General features: G+C 35.5%; 1 protein-coding gene across 21 annotated transcripts in view; it reads left to right on the top strand.

Moving 5' to 3' along the window:
- The window catches only part of BAZ2B (bromodomain adjacent to zinc finger domain 2B), a 323,345-nt gene that overhangs the window by 278,916 nt on the left and 29,476 nt on the right, over positions 1-14,953 (top strand). For all 21 annotated transcript variants that reach the window (XR_005719073.1, XM_040229153.1, XM_040229156.1 and 18 more), the window contains 5 exons: positions 102-316; positions 1,172-1,246; positions 2,039-2,282; positions 10,191-10,253; positions 11,270-11,414. Coding sequence is in view for 20 of the 21 variants with exons in the window: in XM_040229153.1 (XP_040085087.1) it covers positions 102-316; positions 1,172-1,246; positions 2,039-2,282; positions 10,191-10,253; positions 11,270-11,414 (742 nt within the window). In the remaining variant the exon portion in view is untranslated. The remainder of the gene's footprint in view (positions 1-101; positions 317-1,171; positions 1,247-2,038; positions 2,283-10,190; positions 10,254-11,269; positions 11,415-14,953) is intronic.

The following is a 14,953-nucleotide window of genomic DNA, read 5'->3' as shown; positions in this document are numbered from 1 at the left end:
AATATCTAAATCATGTAATACCAATATTTAAAAGTCTTACTGTTTATATTTTATGAGTCAGTATCAGTCCTTATACTGATAAAAATGCCAAACTTTTATAGGCCAAAACAGCTCTTGGAGAACATTTGCTGAATGTTGGTGTGAATCGAGACAATGTTTCAGAGATTTTGCAGATTTTTATGGAAGCACACTGTGGACAGACTGAACTTACTGAAAGCCTGAAGACTAAAGCTTTTCAGGCTCACACTCCAGCACAGAAAGCCTCAGTTCTGGCTTTCCTGATCAATGAACTGGCATGCAGCAAGAGTGTGGTGAGGTAAGCACATGTCTGGACTTTTCTGGTGATTATTTTCTGTTTTAAATTTATCTAGTCACAAAGTAATACAAATTGCTTATAGAAAATTTGAAAGTAACAGACTACCAGAAAGAAAAAAATTAAAATTACACTAATCTCACCATTCAGAGATGACAAATGGTATTTTAATGTATTTCTTTTCAGCCTGTTAAAAAGAAATTTTGAATCATACTGTGTATAGTCCTTGTAACACTTCTTGTTTATTTGGTAATTCTGTTATTTATTTGTATACTGAAATGTGAACAGTTTTTTGTTGCTATGACTCTAGAATCCAGGACTGTTGTAAGAACTCAGAATTTTTCTTTTATCTTTGGTAGCAGATGACTACCTCATTTTTTCCTAGAAGCCATTTGTAGAATTATCCATCTACTTTTTATCACGTGCTGATACAATCTTAATATTATTTATTTATTGCATGTTAGTTTGCACTTTTTAAAAAAAGTACTTAATCTCATTTAAGAGTCAAAGTAAGTTCTCCACTATAATATTGGAAGATTTGCTGAACAAATTCCTCATTCATCTTGTTCTTGCTATTCATTATTTTACAGATTTTAATTATGTTACTTTTATTCCTTTACCTTTCTAGGGAAAGAATCAATCCAAATATTTCAGAGCCATGTGTTTCTACCATTGCTGGACATTTTAAGTTTTCTGTATATCTCTTAGCTATGTATTAGTATAATTTTTCATTTGTTTTTGCTATTCATTGGCAATCATCATTTGTACTTACCAAAAATCTGCATCATTTTATTTACCAAATTAATGTATTGCATTATGTATTAATTTATGTCTTCTAATAAACTTTTGCATTGGCAGTGAAATCGACAAGAACATTGATTATATGTCAAACTTAAGGAGAGATAAATGGGTGGTAGAAGGTAAACTCCGCAAGTAAGTCCTATTTTATTAAAACTAATATACTGTTTTCCTTCTTCACAAATTTCTGAATAAAGCATACTAAGTGAAAAGATGGAATTTAAACTTTATTTTGTCTAAAAATTAGAAAAGGCAAAGTTTAATTAAGCTGAAATATAAAATTAAACTCAGAGGCAGAGTTTTCAGTGGACCAAAGCTATAATGAGATTCATTGAACTCACATGCTTCAAAGTTAAAAGAAAGTCAATTTATCTTTCTTTCAAAGAAGTCAAGCAATCATATATTCAAAGATTGTTGTTTCTATCAGGTTACTTTTGTCATAAATAGAATCTGTTTGGATTCTACCACATTTTTCCTTAATTGCTTTCTAATTACAGTTTGCTTTTACAGAGTCTAACATATCCAAATATATTCAGCATTAAAACTCATTTAGCTTCCTGCCAGGAAATATAATGCTGAAATTATTCAACTTCTATGTTAAGAGGATGGTTTCTTTGCAGTGACTTGAATTGAAATTTACTCAGTCGGATAGTATAGGATCAAGAACTATCACTTGGCTGTTCCTGAGTTAATCTCAGTTTTCTGTGTTTTTAAAAAAATGTATTCTAATTCCAAAGAGATAGACAGTATAATTCTTAAAAGTTAACATATTTTATAATTTCTGTGAACATATTCTAATTTTTATTGTCATTGATATATTGGTTACTTTGAGACAAATACCACATGCTTAAAACTCATAGTATGATATTTAAAAAGTACAGAGGGAAGCCTTTTCTTCCATATCATCATTTTTTTTCATATTTAAAGGCTCAGAATCATTCATGCTAAGAAAACAGGCAAAAGAGACACTTCAGGTGGCATTGATCTTGGAGAAGAGCAGCATCCATTGGGCACACCCACCCCAGGACGCAAAAGGAGAAGGAAGGGAGGAGACAGTGACTATGATGATGATGATGACGATGATAGTGATGACCAAGCTGATGAAGATGATGAAGATGAAGAAGATAAAGAAGACAAGAAAGGAAAGAAGACTGAGATCTGTGAAGATGAGGTAATCAAATTGAGACTTGACTAATACTGTATGAAATATTGAAAATAATACAGAATTTGAAGTCAAATGGATTTGGGTTTGAATTCCATTGTGTCACTCAACAGTTTATTCATCTGAAAATTAAATATAATATTCATCTCAAGGTTTTTTGTGATGCTTAGGTAAATATTAAATAGAACCTCTGCGCATAGAAGGTACTTATGTTGAATAAAAGAAGTTAAATTTTTCTGTTTGTATAATAACTTGAGAGTTCTCCAAAGAACTATTCATAATCTTAATTTTAGGTATTTTTAAAATTCTATTAATGTGCTATCTTATATGTTTATTTTGTACAATACTTAATGCCTTCAAAATGTTGTCAGGTGTAGTGAAACTGATATATTTCTCAGATCCTAGCTTATTGAGTACATGGCTCTAGACACTTTTTTTAACTTTTACTTTTATTGCAGTATAGTTGAATCAGTTATACATATACATATATTCACACATCTTCAAGATTCTTTTTCTATATAGGCCATTACAGAGTATTGAGTAGAGTTCCCTATGCTATTCAGCAGGTTCTTATTAGTCATCTGTTTTACACATTATAGTGTGTATATGTCAATCCCAGTCTCCCACTTTCTCTCTCCTCCTTCCCCTTATCCCCTAGTAACCATACATTTGTTTTCTGCATCGACTCTACTTATTTTTTAAGATTCTTTTCTCTGTGTAGACCATAGTCAAAGATGAACAAAGCACTGAAACTCTCCTTTCAATTTACAGTTTCACAGAGAAAGACTTACAATAAGAAAAAATAATGTGTTAAACGTTAACTGCTTTGCTAGCAGTATTTACAATGTGTTAGGCGGGAGAAGGCAATGGCACCCCACTCCATTACTCTGGCCTGGAAAATCCCACGGACGGAGGAGCCTGGTGGGCTGCAGTCTATGGGGTCGCTAAAAGTCGGACACGACTGAGTGACTTCCCTTTCACTTTTCGCTTTCATGCATTGGAGAAGGAAATGGCAACCCCTCCAGTGTTCTTGCCTGGAGAATCCCAGGGACGGGGGAGCCTGGTGGGCTGCCATCTCTGGGGTCACACAGAGTCGGACACGACTGAAGCGACTTAGCAGCAGCAGCAGGCGGATACAAAAGAAGGACATTGAATCTTTCTGAGGAATAAATTATCACAAAGGCTTTCTGAACTCATTAGCTGAGGCTACAAGCTGGGCTAAATGTTAACCTAGAGAGAATCCAGGAATCCATGGAAAAATCTTCCAAGCAGAGAGAATAGCATGAGTAAGGACTCAGAAGCCTTGAAACCATAATGTGCTTTACAGGCCCTATAAGTGCTTCAGTAATACTAGATAGCCTCATATACAACAACTGTGAACTAGGATTTTATAGTTTTATGGTAATAGGAAGCTATTGAAGGGTTATAAGTGATGAAAGGACCTGGTCAGACTTGATTTTTCAGTGCCTCACTATGTCAACTCTGTACAAAATAGAAATAGATTTGGCTAGAGTGAGATCAGAAGTGGGAAGATCAGTCAGGAGAGACTGCTCTGGTTTAGGTGAATTGTGATGGGTCTGAAATAGACCAATGGAAGGAAAAGACTCAGTATATATTGAGGAGGAAAAATGAACAGTCTTTGAAGATGGATTGTGTAGGTTGATGGAGGGAGAGATAGGATTGATTCCAGTTTTCTGGTAGGGGACTACCTGCTTTTTTGCCACTACCTGATCTAAAGAATTCAGGGGGGACTTCCCTGGTGGCACAATGGATGAGAATCCACGTGCAAATGCAGGGGACATGAGTTCCGTCCCTGGTCCAGGGAGATTCCACATGTTGCAGAGCATGTGCCACAACTACAGAGCCCATGTGCTGCAATCACTGCAGCCCGTGTGCCTAGACCTTGTGCTGTGCAACAAGAGGAACCACTACAATGAGAAGCCTGTGCACCACAATGAAAAGTAACCCCCGCTCCCCGCAACTAGAGGAAGCCCACACAAAACAATGAAGACCCAGTGCAGCCAAAAATAGATAAATAAGTAATGCTTTAAGAAAAACAAAACAAAAGATTGCACTGGCCATTAAAAAAAAAGAAGAATCAAGAAGGAGCAGAGTAGTAGGGGAATATAGAACAAATATCTGAAGTTAGGAAATGATACTAGGTTTTATTTTGAACACGTTGAATTTGACGTGCCTGAGCAGTTTAGCAGTCAGTTGGGTTTAAAAACCCAAAGCCTGGAGAAGAGTTCAGTCTTGAAAATGTAGACCTGGAGGATATTAGTACATAGACAATAGTTTAAATAATGAGTTGGATTAGTTTGCACAGGAGAATTGGTTTATTAGTGGGACTAGTAAACTGAGATTGGAACCTCAGGGAATGTCAGTGTTTAAGAAGAGCCTTCAGGACTTCTTGTTGAAGAATGAACAAAAGGTAGAAAATTTCTGTAGTGGGTCAGGGGTTGCCAAGACCAAGACCGCCTCCAAAGTCAGTGACTCACTAGGATGACTCACACAACTCAGCTTCTGGTCATGCTATGGCTACAAGTTATTGCAGCAAAAGGAAAACCAAAGCAAAACCATTAAAGAGAAATGGCATATGGATCAATGTCCAGAGGAAATCAGTTCCAGCTTTCAAGAGTCTTTTCCCAGTAGAGTCACAAAGGATGGACTCAATTCTCCTAGCAGTGTGTTGTGACATTTAAATTGTGTCACAACTGAAATGTTGTGTACTAAGAAAGTTCAGTACAGACTGGGCCCAGAGTTTTATACAGGGATGGCCACATAGGCACCCTCTGCATAGAAGGTGCCAAAACTCCAGCCTCCCCTACTCTAAAAAGAGTAGGTGTTTGGTATAAACCACATTGTTAGCACAGTTTAGGTCCAGCAAGCTATTCTTGTCACTCTGGGTTGGGGAACCCTCCAAAATTCAGGTTCCCAGATGCTAGCCAAGGGTCAGCTTTGTAAGCCAACCTTTCAAAAACCTACAATGTTAACTCTTTTCCACCTATGTAATAATAATAAGAATCAAGAAAATTAAACATTTTTAAAAAGAGGGAGTTATAAACAGTGTTAAGGGAGGGCTTCCCTGATGGCTCAGTGGTAGAGAATCTGTGTGCCAGTGCTGGAGACACGGGTTCAATCCCTGATCTGGGAAGATTCCACATGCTGCAGAACAACTAAGCCTGTGCACCACAACTACTGAGCCTGTGCTCTAGAGCCCACGAGCCACAACTCCTGAGCCCATATGCTCTTGAGCTCATGCTCTGCAACAAGAGAAGCCACCACAATGAGAAGTCTGCACACTACAACTAGAGAATAAGCCCTGCTCGCCACAACTATAGAAGAGCCCATGCGGCAACAAAGACCCAGGACAGCCAAAAATAAATAAATAAATCCAGTTATTTTTAAAAAAAAATATTAAAGGAGCAGGAGTGTAATGTGAGGAGGACTGAATGTGTTTGTTTTATTTGCCGTCACAGAAGTGTTTGGTAACCAATGCCAGCACCATTTCTTTAGAGGGGTGAGAGCCAAAGCAAGGCTAGAATTGTTTGAAAACAATGAAAAGTGAGAAAGTGAACATGATTGTCTCAAGCATTATACCTCAAAAGAAAGGGTAGTTCCTAGAGGAAGACAAAGACCAGGGATTTTTCAGATGCAGAAGATTTGAGACTATTTTTGGTTGACAGGAGAGTCAGTAAAATGAGAGATAAATGTGGAAGATTAAAGAGATAAAAGAATAATTAATAGTATAAGGTCCCTGAGATATTGGAGAGATTCGGTTAAGGTAAAGATGGGGGAGAGGGGCTAGCTTTGAAGAGTAGGCTAAAGGGAAGAGGGCAAGGTAATGGAGGAGTGTTTTTAAGGAAAGCTACCGTAAGCCATGGAAATGGACATGTATAAAAAGGAGATAAAGGTTGATGTTTACCTTTTGCAAAAAAAACATGCTAGAAATATTGATAGGGTTGAAGAAATGGCATTCATAAAACAATATACAGCCAACCATTCTGCCTTCAATGCCAGGATTATTTAGTGAAGGAAGTCTAGAGAAAACTTTTCCTTTCTTATATCAACTCCATATTGCTGGAGAAATAAAGCTTAGAAAGATGGATTATTGATATATTATGTGAAAATAATATCTGATCAAGACCAATGATATTACTAAATCAAATTTTTACTTAATCTGGATAACAGTGTAATTTATAAAATCATGTGCTATACAATTCTCTTAAGTAAAAAATAGCATAAATGCAAAATGTTTTTATAAATTACATATTTTAAACCAGAATTATTTGCTAGAGTGAGCTTTACTTATTTTAAGAGTAGCAGGCTGAAAAGGAGACTACTGTGAGATTCCTTGCCGGAATTACTTCATAATGTTGTACTTCTGAAATCACTTGATCAAATACTCTCATGCTGTGACAAAAGGGTATATAATTTGGGTATCAGAACTGTAATTACCCAAAGATACTATTTATAACCAGTCTGCTTCCTTTGGCAAGTGGAGCTGTTTAGCAGAATTTAAACTTTTTTGATCAATATTAATCACCTTTTAAAAAAACAGAATTAGCATACCTTTTCAGCACTTCTCTAATTTTTTTAAGTATTAGCTCTCATAAATGTGACAACTTTGTGTTCGCATATCAGTGTATTCTCGTGGGTAGTCACCTCATTAAACTAGAATTTATTTACAGAAATTGTGTTTCACTTGGCGTTTTTCACATGGAGAATTAACAAACTAAATTGTTTTCTTTAAGGGAGATAAAACAACTTAAAAATCAGTATTAATGATTTAAAAATCATTATTGACATTTTAAAACTGGATGTGTTATTTTAAAGTAGTATTTTATTTTTATGAACATTGAATTATAGAGTTAATTAGATTGATCAAAATCCTGGCAAATGTGTATCTTGTTATTAATGTGAGAAAACAATTTAAAAGTGTTTGAAAATAAGGAATATTTTAGTATCTAAGAGATCAAAGAAACATTTCTTTTACATGATTTGAGAGTTTTTCTTTATAATGAAGAATTTGTAGCCACTTACCAATTTCCTACTAAAATTAAAGGTTAACTTTTTAAAGAACCTGATTGATTGATTTTCCTCCAAAAATAGGTTTGGCTTCTTGGTGTCAGTTGTTATACTACATAAAGGACTAATTGCAGGAGCCTTTCCAGTGAGACCCATGTGATCCCTTTCAATTAGAACAGGGGTCTGGGATCTAATGTCTGATGATCTGAGGTGGAGCTGATTTAATAATAATAGAAATAAAGTACACAATAAATGTAATAAGCTTGAATCATCCCAAAATCATCCCCCCTCCAAGTCTGTGGAAAATTGTCTTCCACGTAGCCAGTCCCTGGTGTCAAAAAGGTTGGGGACCACTAAATTAGAAGATACTGCCCTTTAAGTCACAGTCCTTTGTCTTAAGGGTGATTCCCTCCTTCTTCACTCTTTATTCCTTCAACATATCAACTCTCCCTAATCCTTAGGTTTCTGTTGATATCTTTGTGAACTTTAACCTCACAGGGTGGTGTGTAGGAGGTTATATGGACAATTAAACTTTGACATATAGGGACATATAACAGCCTTCTCTTTTGATTTGGGTAAGCATGACAGGCATAGATTCTGTATTCTTAATTTTGTTGTTATTGCCTTTCTCTCTGGCTTTTCAGATTCTTCATATCTCTTAAAATTATGAGGACTATTAACCAAAACTCCTTTAAATAAAACTTTAGTAGATATTTTACTTCTTTTTTTGGTAAGAAAAGTCTTAGAAATGGTAGTTAGTTAATCTAATACATAGTTACTTTGATGTCTTATTTCAAATATTTGTTGATTGAATTGTTTTCTATATAAGCAAATTGTCAAACATTTATCCTGCTGGCCAAAAGATCACTACATAGTCATACAACTATTAAGTATCTATTTAATTAAAGAGTCAAGATTTAAGGATCATTAGACCTATTCTCTTATAAATAGAAATGATGTTATTATTACCATAAATAATATGCCTAAATGCCTTTGGAAATTGGGTCTTATAAATTTGGGTAAAGCATAGATAGCTAATGGTAAAACTATTGAAGTTTTCCTTTCCCTTCCTTTTATTGGGGAGATAACTATACTGGTTTAGAAATATCTGTTTGTGAGAATGGTTGGTGGCATTATGACTTTTAAAAAAGCCTTATTAAAAGTGAACACCAAAAACAAGTGCTTATATTTTTTAAACCTGAGATTTACCTGCAGTTTCTCATTAAAGTACATCTTTCAGAAAGAAAGAATATAACCTTATTATATGTTAGGTACCAGAAAATTTGCTAGTTGCTTTCAGATCTGTTCTTTGTTGTTGTTGTTGTTTAGTTGCTAAGTCATGTCCAACTCTTTCATGACCCCTTGGGCTGTAGCCTGCCAGGCTCCTCTGTCCATGAGATTTTTTCCCAGCAAGAATACTGGAGTGAGTTGCCAGTTTCCTTCTCCAGGCTGTCTTCCCAACCCAGGGATCAAACCCGCGTCTCCTGCTTGGCAGGCAGATTGTTTACCGATGAGCCGCCTGGGAAGCCCCAGAACTGTTCTTAGTCCTCACAAAAGTCCCATGTTACAGATAATGTTACCAATTTACAGATTAGAAAAAAGTTTTGGGAGAGTTAAATGATTTGCCTATATATGTAGCCTATGCTGCAGTTGAGGTCCAATGTACATAAGGACTTCCTGGTGGCTCAGACGGTAAAGTGTCTGCCTACAATACGGGAGACCCGGGTTCAATCCCTGGGTAGGGAAGATCTCCTGGAGAAGGAAATGGCAACCCACTCCAGTATTCTTGCCTGGAAAATCCCATGGACAGAGGAGCCTGGTAGGCTATAGTCCATGGGGTCACAAAGGGTTGGAAATGACTGAGCAAAGCAACTTCACTTTCACTTGAAGTACATATACCTTGTGTTAATTCATGCTTTCCCTCTAAAACATATACTTTGGGTGGTGCTTTCCCATATTCATTTTTTAGAATGAAAAATTTTATATAATTGCAAAATTTCTATTTATGAAATCAGTACCATTTATAGAAGAGATTATTCTTCTAAAAGTTCAATGTGTTCAGAGTACAACTTACTCTTTTTTGCTGTAAAATGACTCTTTCAGTTAATAGTACCAGTATTTTTGCAGTTTCCCAGATTTAAAACCTTATATCATAGTTTACTCCTTCCTTCATCTCCTTCACCCCTTTCTGCCTCACACGCATGAGTTGCCAGAATTTAACAGTTCTAACTAGATAATATCTCTTCCATCCATTTCCTTTTCTCCTTTCCTATTCCTTTTATCCTAGTAAAACCCACATCCTCTTTTCCTCTTGAATTACTGCAACTATCTACTAACTAGATTGCCAGTTGTAGTTGTCCTCCTGATCCAGGCCATCTTACAACTATTACCATACTAATCTTTGTAAAGCATAGTTCTGATATTTAGTCTCCCTCAAAGGATCATATTGTTGTCCATTGCCAAGCATTTACAGCTCCAGACAGTGTAGCTCCAAAGTCATCTTTGCCTCATCTTCCTCCTTATCTCTTCATGTCAAACTCTCCATGTCCTTTTTTCTCTGATAAATCAGTGCCTAACAAAGCTAAAACACAACTTCTTCCATATAGCCTTCCTTGGTATAGGTTCCCACTAGAAGTAATCTCACCCTTCCCTGAGCTCCATGATTCTTAATCTCTTCCTCTCTTGAGGTTCATAGAGCTTTCTGCTGTTTGGCAGTTTTTATTTATTAGCATAATGTTTTATGTGTCTCCCTACCAGGTTAATGCTTTATCAAGAGCAAGAACTGAGTCTGTCCTTGTACTTTGCATATAGGAGGCTTTCACTAAATATTTGCTGATTGACTAAATAAATCTTAAAAATGTAAATGATGCTGTATTTTGTTACGTATAGGATGAAGGTGACCAAGCAGCAAGTGTGGAAGAGCTAGAAAAACAGATTGAAAAACTGAGTAAAGTAAGCATTTTTCAGATTTTTTTTTTTTTTTGGCAGCACTTCAAAAATCCACCTTGTATGGAATTAGGTTTTCTGGCTGCTAAATAAAAACAAGCTTTTTGTAACTAATTAAACTGAGATTTAGAAGCATTCTTACAGTTATACCTTAAAAAGTTAACGCCAAGGTTAAAAACCTGTCTTTTAAGACATGGTACTAAACTTAACCAGGGCCTATATTCTTTAGCTCTTCTTTTAAATACAAAATACCAACAATTACATGGTTTTATATCTTGGAATTAATTACTTCTAAAATTCAGTCGAACTTTATAGTAATAGTTTCTGCATCTTATGGTTTTATTTTATATCAGTATGTTTGTAGATTTTGTTTGCATTAAATTTATACACTATACATATTTATGAATTTCTCACTAAAAATTGAATTTCAGTAGCATCAGTAAAGTTTTAGATGAACTTTCTGTTAAAAAAAATGAGGTTTTAAAAATATTATGAGACTGATATTATGATAAACCTGTATATTATATCCATGGTGATATATATTACAAATTTATCCCCAAATTTAGTCATATGTTACCTAGGTTTATAGTATGAATATAAAAATAGGCAAATACAGGTCTGGTCAATTATGTATATGAATATTATTTGTTATATATTGTAATAAGTAAAATTAAGCCAAAGTTCAGTGAAATAATTGATCACATTTCATTGTTCACTATCAAGTGTAAGACATGCTTTACTATATGACACTTGATAAAATAAAACTTATTTTTTTAATCCATGACAACAAAAATATTCCTCTTACCCTCAAATTGATTTCTGTCGTTATAAGTGTTACTGAAATTGAAGTCAGGAATGTAATATTTAACTCTTTTTGCTCTCTTTACTCACTAGTGAAATTTATCTGCTTTTATTTAATTTATCTGCCTTTATTGAAGGCATAAGAGTGTAAAGTCACTTACATATTAATTTTTACAGCACTTGACACTCAGAGCTTAATTTTATGCATCATTTTTTAACAGCAACAGAGTCAGTACAGAAGGAAGCTCTTTGACGCTTCTCACTCTTTACGTTCGATGATGTTTGGCCAGGATCGTTACAGACGCCGGTACTGGATTCTTCCCCAGTGTGGGGGGATTTTTGTAGAAGGCATGGAGAGTGGTGAAGGTAGGAACTATTAATCTGTTACAAAGTAATATAAAGAACCATATTTTTTTTAAAACCCTGTTACTCCTTCAATATGTTTTGTGCTTCCAGAATCAAATTTCCATTATGGATAAAACTTGTAAAACCTTGATTCCCATTCCTTTTGAATTTGTAATGCCCCTTGCTCTGATAAATATTCCTTCTCTCTCCAAGATTTTTTCCTGCCACTCTCTGACAGCAAACATAAACTATTCTTTTTCTTATTTAGTGAACAAAGATCTTCCACTATATTATCCTTTATAACTGCTGCTTCACTTCTCTTCCTTTCCATTGTCAAGTTTTCCAACATGTGGTTTATTCTTTAACTTTTGCAGCAAGTATCCATCCTGACAGTATCCCTGGAGGTAACTTGCTTCAATCTAAAACCCTTATCCATCATCACTCATCTTAAAATCTTGTTCATATTTGAAACCTATAGTCATCTCCTCCTCCATGAAGTTTGCTTACTTGAGTTTCATATTACCACTCAATCCTACAGTCTACCTTTGGACTATATTTTTTGCTGGCTCCATTCCTGTTTCATTAACTAGCATGTAATAGAATGTATATATCTTCTCAATAAACCATCTGAATTGAACTTTTCAGAACTTTGTATCTGGATGGTTCCAAATATTTAAATTCTGATGGGGCCAAAAGTGTTGTCAGTGTTTATAGGTTCTGGGATATAGCTATTGCCCTGTGGTGGCACATGGAAGCAAAAAACTTCTTTCAACACAGTTTTTTAAAAATTCCTAGTATATGCCAGGCATTTCTAGGTACTGTAGGAGGTTGAAAGATATATAAAGCGTAATCCATACCACATTGAAATTTAACAATCCTTTGAAGAGAGGGGATTGATTAATCACATAGACATCTAAATCTAGAACACAAGTCATATAAAGCAGTTGTTTTTAACTTTTTGTGTTTAGCAATGGAACTACACTTTTTTAAAAAGGGTGGGAATGCAAGTTGACACAGCCACTATGGAGAACAGTATGGAGGTTTGGAGATTCCTTTAAAAACTAGGAATAAAACTACCGTATGAGCCAAGAGTTGCACTGCTGGAAATATATCCAAGGAAACCAAAATTGAAAAACACACATGTACCCAAGTGTTCATCACAGATAGCTAGGACATGAAAGCAATCTAGATGTCCATTAACAGATGAGGGGATAAGGAAGTTGTGATACATATACACAATAGAATATTAACCATGAAAAGGAACCCATTTGACTCAGTTCTAATGAGCGGGTGGATGAACCTAGAGCTTATTACAGAGGGTGAAGTAAGTCAGAAAGAGCAAGACAAATACCATATATTAATGCATATATATGGAATCTAGAAAGATGGTAATTATGAACCTACTGCAGGGCAGCAATAGAAACGTGGAGCTTCCTTGGTAGCTCAGCTGGTAAAGAATCATAGAGAACAGACTCATAGAGAAGGACATGGGGGGTGGGGGAAGGAGTGGGGGACAAATGGAGAGAGTAGCATTAAAACATATATATTGCTAAAAAATATATACATGTTACTATATGTCAAAATTTTGGGGCTCCAAAATCACCACAGGTGGTGACTGCAGCCATGAAATTAAAAGGCGCTTGCTCCTTGGAAGAAAAGTTACGACCAACCTAGACAGCATATTAAAAAGCAGAGACATTACTTTGCCAGCAAAGGTCTATCTAGTCAAAGCTATGGTTTTTCCAGTAGGCATGTATGAATGGGAGAGTTGGACTATAAAGAAAGCTGAGTGCTGGAGAACTGATGCTTTTGAACTGTAGTCCCTTGGACTGCAAGGAGATCCAACCAGTCCATCCTAAAGGAGATCAGTCCTGAATATTCATTGGAAGGACTGATGCTGAAGCTGAAACTCCAATACTTTGGCCACCTGATGTGAAGAACTGACTCATTTGAAAAAATCCTGACACTAGAAAGGTTGAAGGTGGGAGGGAAAGGGGACGACAGAGGATGAGCTGGTTGGATGGCATCACCAACTCAATGGACATGAGTTAGAGTAAACTCTGGTAGTTGGTGATGGACAGGGAGGCCTGGCATGCTGCAGTGCATGGGATCACAAAGAGTCGGACATGACTGAGTGACTGAACTGAACTGAACTGATATGTCAAATTAGATTGCCAGTGGAAATTTGCTGTATAACACAGGGAGCTCAAATCCAATGCTCTGTAACACCTAAAGGAGTGAGTGGAGTAAGAGGTGGGAGGGAGATTCACGATGTAAGGGGCATACATATACTGTATGACTGATTCATGTTGATATATGGCAGAAACCAACACAATATTGTACAGCAATTATTCTTCAATTAAAAATAAATAAATTTTAAAAACAATAAAAATTTTACAAGGAAAAACAAAACCAAAAAATCTTATGGAGACAAGGAGGTTCATGAAATATGCATTTAGTGTGCTTAGAATAGTGGCTGGCACGTAAGCATTGTTGGCATATAGTAAACAGTGTTGTTATTGGTTTGCATAATAATATATATTTTTTATGAATGTAAATTGTATGAATTAAGAATATAAAATCATGTGTTGGAATGATGTGTATAAGTCATGCTCTGCTTTTCTCAGGGCAGAAGTAGCTACCAAATGGAATCAGGGAGGGGTATAAGATGGCTTTAATTGTACTTTATTTCTTTTTCAAAATTGATGTCAGTGTTGATTTAATAGTGTGGTGGTTCTTTTTTTTAACTGTTTGCTTAAAATATTTTAAAATAGGCATGGAAAATTAATTAAAATAGTAAGTTAATATAACCAACAAAAATAAATTAAGTGGGACTAATCATATTAAAAAAACTTCTGTATAACAAAGGAAATCTTCAATGAAAGGCAACCTACTGAATGAGGATAAATATCTGCAAATTGTATATCTCATAGGGACTATAATATCCAAAATGTATAAAGAACTTATACAATTCAACAGCAGAAAAACAATCTGATTTTAAAATGGGCAGAGTATCTAAATAGACCTTCTTCCAAAGAGGACACATAGATTGTACATGATAAGATGCTCAACATCATTAATCAAAAATCAGTCAAATCAAAATCATCATGAAATAACACTTCTCACCTGTCAGAATGGCTGTTATCAAAAAGACAAGAAATAACAAGTGCTGGTGAGGGAGAATTCAGAGAATAAAGGAACCTCTGTACACTGTTGGTGGGAAAGTAAATTGGTGCAGGCACAGTGGAAAACAATACCTAAATTGATACAGCCATTATGGAAGAGAGTATGGAGATTCCTTAAAAAACTAGAAATAAAACCACCATACAACCCAGCAATACTACTAGGCATATACCCTGGGAAAACCAAAACTGAAAAAGACACATGTATTCCAATGTTCATTGCAGCACTATATATAATAGCTAGGACATGGAAGCAACCTAGATGTCCATCAGCAGGATGATTGGATAAAGCAGCTGTGGTACATACAATGGAATACTACTCAGCCAGAAAAAGGAACACATTGAGTCAATTCTAATGAGGTAGATGAACCTAGAGCG

Source organism: Oryx dammah, unplaced genomic scaffold, assembly GCF_014754425.2.
Source record: "Oryx dammah isolate SB20612 unplaced genomic scaffold, SCBI_Odam_1.1 HiC_scaffold_27, whole genome shotgun sequence".
NCBI lineage: Eukaryota > Metazoa > Chordata > Mammalia > Artiodactyla > Bovidae > Oryx > Oryx dammah.
This window is presented reverse-complemented; position numbering and strand designations above follow the sequence as displayed.